This window comes from Eptesicus fuscus, chromosome 14, assembly GCF_027574615.1.
Source record: "Eptesicus fuscus isolate TK198812 chromosome 14, DD_ASM_mEF_20220401, whole genome shotgun sequence".
Lineage (NCBI taxonomy): Eukaryota > Metazoa > Chordata > Mammalia > Chiroptera > Vespertilionidae > Eptesicus > Eptesicus fuscus.
Genome location: NC_072486.1, coordinates 36,928,265 through 36,935,870, shown reverse-complemented (window position 1 = coordinate 36,935,870; position 7,606 = coordinate 36,928,265). Strand labels below are relative to the sequence as shown.

The following is a 7,606-nucleotide window of genomic DNA, read 5'->3' as shown; positions in this document are numbered from 1 at the left end:
CTCGCCTGGAACTGGGTTTCAGTGTAGTTGGAACTGGGTCTCAGCGCAGTCTGGCGTCCCTGTCTCCTTCCCAGCAGGGCCACCCAGTGGCGCAGGCAAAAGTCCGTCCTCTGCGCACCTTCCAGTGCGCGCGTCTGGAGCCGCCGCTTCTCTGTGCCTCCGCCACCACAGCCCAAATTCATTCCCCCAGCGTGCGCCTGGCTTCCCAGGGTTTCGCCCGGAACTGGGGTTCAGTGCAGTCGGAACTGGGGTTCAGCACGGTCCTGAGCTTATGTCTCCTTCCCGCTAGGGCAGTTCAGTGGCGCAGGCAACAGTCCGTCCTTTGCGCCCCTTCCCGTGCGCGCCTCTGGAGCTCTGCCTTCCCCCTCTCCTCTGTGCCTGCGCCCCACAGCCCAGATTCATTCCCCCAGCCTGCGCCTGGCTTCCCAGGGTTTCGCCCGGAACTGGCGCTCAGTGCAGTCGGAGCCGGCGCTTAGCGCACTCCGGAGCCTTTATCTCCTTCCTGCCAGTGAACGCCGGCCAGGCCGTCAGCCGCCCCTTCCTCTCCGGCTCCATCCTCCCCGCAGGCGCGCGTGCTCGTGTCTCCACCAGTTTCTCCATACCTCAGGCTTTTACGGCTCCCCCGATTGTCCCCGTGGCCTTCTCCTTCCCCCCAGCTGTGGGCATTTCAGTCCGCCAGCTCTCCTGTGGTTCTGGACGATGTCCGTTCTGACCTCTAGTTGTGCCTTTGAAATTGTTGTGCCCGGCTGCAGGTTAGGTGTTTCACCTATGCCGCCATCTTGGTTTCCCTCTGAAGTATTTTTTTAATCTTTATATCATTCCAGTCCCAAGAGACTTAACATGAATTATCACCAAGACCCATTTATTGATTTAATTTTTCCATTAACAACATAATTTATATAAATTCTAGGTGGTTAGTAAGAAATAATGAGATTTATACTACTGCAATGAGATATTAGGAAATGGTTGATTTTGAGATAAATTATTTTTGGATTTGATAGGCTAGTATTCAAAATGTTATTACCTTTGCTAATACTAATAAGTGGCTTTAGAGAGGACAAACTGATTGGACAGGAGTTTACTGACTTTTTTAAAAGTCATTAAATTTATTGCATGATAATGATCGACCATTATTTTGTGTATACTATGACACATGAAATGAACTGCCTACGATAGGTTTGTGTTGGTAGTGATGTAGGGTGAGATCAATATGTTTTAAAATGCCAAGTCATATGTCATAAAAAACCTCTGGAATTTAATAACTAGATTTTTTGTTAACAAACTAATGTAATTGTATTTAAAAGGTTAAGGGGGAAATAATTTTACTCAGGGGAGAGAATTCTTAGGTTCCTAGAATTATTTCCTTGGGGTAATAGTAATTTTTTACAGGTCCTACCAAGATTATTAAAAATGGGCAATTTATAGAGAGTGATTATCTTTTGAATTAACCACTGATTATCAGTTCCTTTATAGAGAATGTCAGTTTCAGAAAAATAGATAGTAATTTGTTCCAAGGTCTTCAACTTTTTCAGAAATGGCCAAAGGCTGCAGTGTAGAATGTGTTACGTACTCTATTAATTCCTCAAGAGATTGGACTCATTTGGAAATAAGGTTACTTTTGAAATATTATCTCTGAGCAAGTAGCTTAAAATATTATCTCTGAGCAAGTAGCTTACAATGAACTAATAATTATGATTACTGTACTTTTTGTCATTTTAGTCACATGGGAAAACTAAAATTGAAATGGTAAAAATCACAGTATTCTTTTTAATAGAAATGGGAACAGCATAAAGTGGTATGACAACAGTTATCGCAGTAAATAATAGTTACACAGTAGTAAAGCAGTATAATGTTAGTTCTAACCTGTTTAATGCCTTCTATTAGACAGGTGCTTTCATATATAACATCTAGTTCTCAGAACAATCTTGCAAGATAAGTTTATCCAAATTATTGCAATAGAAATTCCAAAGACATTTAATATCTTGTCTTTTGTCTCAGACTTAGTAGACAAAAAAGGCAGAGTTAGAATATTGACTCAGATCTCTCTTTACTCTAAATATTGTACCCTTAAATATTAAAGCATATTTCATGGCTATGAGCATTAGTTTTTCCATCTGCAAAATTTCATTAATATATATCTCCTGGAGCACAGTGTCTTCCCATAGGAAGTGCTGAATAAATATTAATTATCTTTATTATTAATCTAATTATGATACTTTTTATATTTTATTTTGAAGCAAATCGGGTTTTACATCTGTCTCTGACTGTTGTGATACTTATTTTGAGGGACATCTAATTTATTTGAAATTAAAATATGCCTTAATATAAAGAAAAATTATTAGCATATCAATGCTATATATTTTGTTTCCTGAGTTTATAGTCTCATGAAATATATTGTTAGTATATATTATTGGTTTTCTATTAAATAGGCTTACAGAGATTACTATGTTGCCATAAGAACACATGAGATTCAGGCCACAGGAAATAACAACAGTTCAGGTAGAAGAGAAAAGGGAAACTACATAAGATCCTCATCATTCTAAATTATTTTATTTCCCCAGAAGCTTTTGGTTGTTACTGACAATACCTGTATCACAGATTTCGTTCTCCCATTGTTACGAATTTATCAAAATAACACTTGTTAAGTGTAGCATAAGATGTTGGATGATGAGTCTCTCTATTCAACAACAGACCACAAGGCAAATTGAAATAGAGTCTATCACTCACAGGTCTTGGAGGAAGTACCAGGCACCCTTGAGGTGGCACATGGAGAAATTAAGGCAAAGTACAGACAAGGGGTGAGACAGGACATGGTGCCCTATGCTTTTGTTAGGGTCCATGGATGAAGGGCTTTGGGGTTTCCAGGCTAAGGTGTATTGGTCAAGTTAAACCAAAAGAGGGGGCTTTGGGTATGCTTCTTGGTGGTCTTATCTAAGGGCAGCATAAGGTGAAGCCCATGGGAGGCAGGGGAGGTTGTTGACCATGAGAGCTCGTGGGAAGTTCTATCAGGAACTTACATTTGCTTGTGACTCTTCAGGTTGCTATATGGATATGTACTTGCATGAGGGGCTAGTGTCAGATTCCAGTTACTGCAAGCCGATTGGCCAAACCAAATGGATGGTGAGGCAGCACTACCACTGGGAACTTAGCTAAACTCTCCACACCCACGCATTACTTACGTTTTTCTACAAGTGCATGTGTAAGTTTACATAATTGGCCTTTACTTATATAAAATAAATTAAGAGTTTATAAAATAGAGAAATGAGTGGAAGGCTTTGCAGTATTCAATAGGATTCTTTAATTCACAAAGATTTATTTAAGGTCTTTTGGAAACCATGAGCACCACAAGTTCATTTAAATTATATTTCAACTTACAACAGTTTAATTAACACTGAACCATCAATCAAAATGAAGCATAGTTATGTAAGCAAAATGGAAAAATAAAAGTAAAATTGTTTAATAGATTTTCTAGAAAAGTCCACAGTGCCATGTATAAAGCAAATAGCACTGTAATTGGACGTGAGTTACTTATAACAGCTCTGTTACTAATAGACTGCTTCTAACAGGGAAATCATTTAACTTTAGCTTCCTTAACTGAACCAAGAAGTAGTTGAATTAAATGTGTGGTTATCAAACTATTAAGAAGCCATGATATGCTCTTCAGAATTATTCAGACATCTGCCACAAGTGTGGCGTTAAGTGAAATTTTTGGATTTCCAACCATTCTTGTCGAATACATACAACACAATTATCCTCTCATTGGAACTTTTGTGAATCCCAGAATATTTTCACTTGTAAGGCAGATTTACACTACTCATAATTTTAAAAAACAATTTCATTTCTAAAGTCATTTCTAACACTGTTCTCTTTTCCATTAATTCAAATGGTGGGATTGACTCTAAAGTGCTTATTAATTTTGAAAAAGTGTTTTTGGTTTTCAGAAAATAATTTATTAGGAAAATAAACTTTATGGAACTGTTTTGAAAAGTGTGAACATTTGAGGATTTTGAGGGCTAGAAAAATGTGCATTTTCACAATTTTCCCTTCATACATGTGGTCTGTTTTTTGATGTTTCAAAAAATAGTCCTTATGTTTTAGATATTCATAGTAAAATATTTACCCATGAAAAGATGTTATATTTGGCATTTGCTTCAAAGTAATTAGGTATGTAGCTTAATGAGTTGGATATACCAGTAGATAAAACCAGATGGCTCCATAGTTGATAATTGTTAACACTGAATAATGGACAAATGGAGTTTCATTATCATATTTTTGCAACATTTGCATATGATTTTTGTATAGGAAAATATATTTTAAAGATTCTACTTGAAAAGAATTTAGTTCATTTACTACAAGAGTTTTCAGTCGATAGCCGGAGCAATTACTGATCACTTAGGTTTCAGTGAGCAGACTGTTCCATGTGATTTTACTGTCTTAGATGATATTTCTTTTCTTCAGCCAAGTTACATTACAACTTTTATTTTCACTGTCACTTTACAGATGTGGACATAAAGAAATTTTAGATGAGTCATTAATATTACCTCTGCTCATTCCCTAACCAGACACATATACTTTTGAGTTAACTTAAAAATTGACAAGTATTAGTTTGGTTATAGACATCTATACATTTTTAAAAAACAGTTTTAATATTGTAAGATGACTCCTGGTAGACCATTAGACTCTGCTATAACACTTTCAGGTACTTAGAATTACCATATAGTACACTTTCTACTTCTACAGAAAATATGAATTTTAGTTTTAGTATGGCTCTGGTCTAGAATGTGATGTTCCCAGTTGTACAGTTATTAAATGAGTCTGCTGTCAAATCAGAAATCTGGGAAATTGAAACCATTTTACCTTTACTTTTAAACATTGTTTCATTTCCTTTTCATTTTGAAATTGCTCTATTGTGTGTCACTGTCTAATAGATGACCAGATGGTGCTATTCAAAAGTTTCAATTTATCCTAAAATCAAACTCCAGTGAAAAGAACTTTAGGAAAATTTACACTACTGAAAGTTATGATTTAAAAACTGGTTGTTGTACATTTACATCAGAGATATTAATAAATCATCATCTTTATTTTAAAAGTAATTAAGGGAAATCCTCTTTAATGGAATTAGGATCTTTCCTGTAAATGAAAGCTAACATGCAATAATATATCCCTATTCATTATGAGAGAGTAATCATTTAAGCCATTAAGTGTAAATGATCTTTTGACCTTCATGCTACATAATTTGTAGACTGAAATATTCATTACTATAGAATTTAGAATGTTTTGATATATCCGCATTGAGTGTGGGACAATTATACTTGAAAAACTGGACTCAAGAAATCCAGTGCCCATGTCATACACCGCTATTACACTGATGTGTCTAGCCCAGCTCACATCTATGGTCTTATAGTCCCCTCATGACCACGGAACAGAAGAGAAAAAAAAAATGCTGAACTTATTCCATGGATGGGTTACATAGGTAAGTAAATTCAAGCCATATCTGCTTGAGTGGATTGCTACTACACTATAGTTCTTAAGGTTGACCTTGAAAGAAAGCGCTGAGAAAAAATTTGCCCAATGAACAGAGATTGTAGGGGTGCTCTGAGTTATCCAATTTACATGAAAATTAAATGTGGCCTGGGATTAGAATTTATAATACTTCATAGATCTTGGAAAATAGCTTGATTGACTGTTCCCAGACCTAGAAGGAGAAAGGTTTAAAAATTAGAGACGAGAAAGTCTGGGTAAAGCTCATGTAGCACATGCCTACTAGATATTATTCTCTCTAAGAATAACTCAACAATCCAATAGAATGGCTTGGCTAGTAAACCTCAGTTTGCCCCTGCCATCAGCCACTCATATTCTGTCACAATGGGCTCAGAACAGGCTAGCCATAGTGGCAGGCAATGACCCTACCATAATGGGATCCCACTCGGCAAGGCTGGTTGAACTCTGGTCCCATCAGCTGCATCTGCGAGCCAGCTGCGCCCACCCTTTGGCTCTCAGCACCTCCGCCGGGCTCTTGAGCCCGTTGCCCGCCCCGCCCTCCCCCCTCCACTGCGCACCACCATGATGGAACCCGCAGACTCCTTCATCAAGGACTTCCTGGCGGGAGGCATCACCGCTGCCATCTCCAAAACGGCCGTCGCCCCGATCGAGCGGGTCAAGTTGCTGCTGCAGGTGCAGCAGGCCAGCAAGCAGATCATGGTGGACAAGCAGTACAAGGGGCTCCTGGACTGCATCCAGCGCATCCCTAAGGAGCAGGGCGTGCTGTCCTTCTGGCGAGGCAACCTGGCCAACGTCATCTACTACTTCCCCACGCAAGCCCTCAACTTCGCCTTCAATGATCGGTACAAGCAGGTTTTCCTGGGGGGCGTGGACAAGCGCACCCAGTTCTGGAGGTATTTCGCTGGCAACCTGGCCTCTGGTGGGGCGGCGGGGGTCACCGCCCTCTGCTTTGTCTACCCCCTGGATTTCGCCAGAACCCGCCTGGCAGCCGACGTGGGAAAATCCGAGGCCGAGCGGGAGTTCAAAGGCCTGGGACACTGTCTGGTGAAGATCAGCAAGTCTGACGGCATCCGGGGCCTGTACCAGGGCTTCAGCATCTCTGCGCCGAGCATCGTCTTCTACCGGGCTACGTACTTTGGTTTGTACAACACGGCCAAGGACATGCTCCCCGAGCGCATGGACATGCACATCTTGGTGAGCTGGGTGATCGCCCAGTCGGTGACAGCTCTGGCCGGCTTTGTCTCCTACCCCTTGGACACGGTGAGGCGGCGGATGATGATGCAATCAGGACGCAAAGGAGCCGACATCCTGTACAGGGGGGCCGTCCACTGCGGGCAGAAGATCTTCAAGGAGGAGGGGTGCAAAGCCTTCTACAAGGGCGCCTGGTGCAACGTCCTCAGGGGCATGGGCGGTGGCTTCGTTCTGTTCCTTTACGACGAGGTGAAGAAAATCATCTAGGCGTGGCCCTTGGTCACCCTCGTCTAGGTGCAGGGACCCGGAGAGTAGCGCCGAAGACTTCGCTCTTACAGACCATTGGCCTTCTGGAAATTCTGACGTCTTTGACCGGCCTGATGATGTGTAGAGGTCTGGGGGAGGGCTCTGGAACGGGGTTCATTGTGATCACGACAACTGGCACCCTGATTCCAAGCATTGCTTACAGGGGGAGGGGCATCCTGACGTCTTCGTGGTTCCGCAGGCAGGGCAGCTCCCTTACACCCACAAAGAACCCAGGTGTTTTAGGACCCAGATGCCTTTAAGTATTTATTTAAAGACAGTCGTGTCTCCCACTTGTACTTAGTCGCTATCCTCTTTTGCACATCCGATCACCTGTGATAATATTCTGTGTTGGGCATTTGGCCACAAACAATAAAAAAACAGAACAAGAATAAAAAGACCGGTTAAGCTACTTATGCTACCGAATGTTCAACATACCCGCAGTGGAGACCAAAGCTGAGACTGTCATTGAGCACCATCTCCCAAGGAGTCCCAGGAATTGGTCACACTGAACCACTTGTACTCTAGAAGAGAGAACATTTCAGCTTGAGAACACATGTTACTAGTATAGTCTGGTCTTTCTGTCCCATAGGGCCTCGGGCAGACCACT

General features: G+C 41.3%; 1 protein-coding gene across 1 annotated transcript; it reads left to right on the top strand.

Moving 5' to 3' along the window:
- Positions 1 to 6,063: 6,063 nt before the first annotated feature.
- Positions 6,064 to 7,389, top strand: LOC103293308 (ADP/ATP translocase 3-like). Its single transcript, XM_008149642.3, has one exon. It carries the CDS (start codon positions 6,064 to 6,066, stop codon positions 6,958 to 6,960), a length of 897 nt encoding a protein of 298 aa, XP_008147864.1. The 3' UTR covers positions 6,961 to 7,389.
- The last annotated feature ends 217 nt before the right edge of the window (positions 7,390 to 7,606 follow it).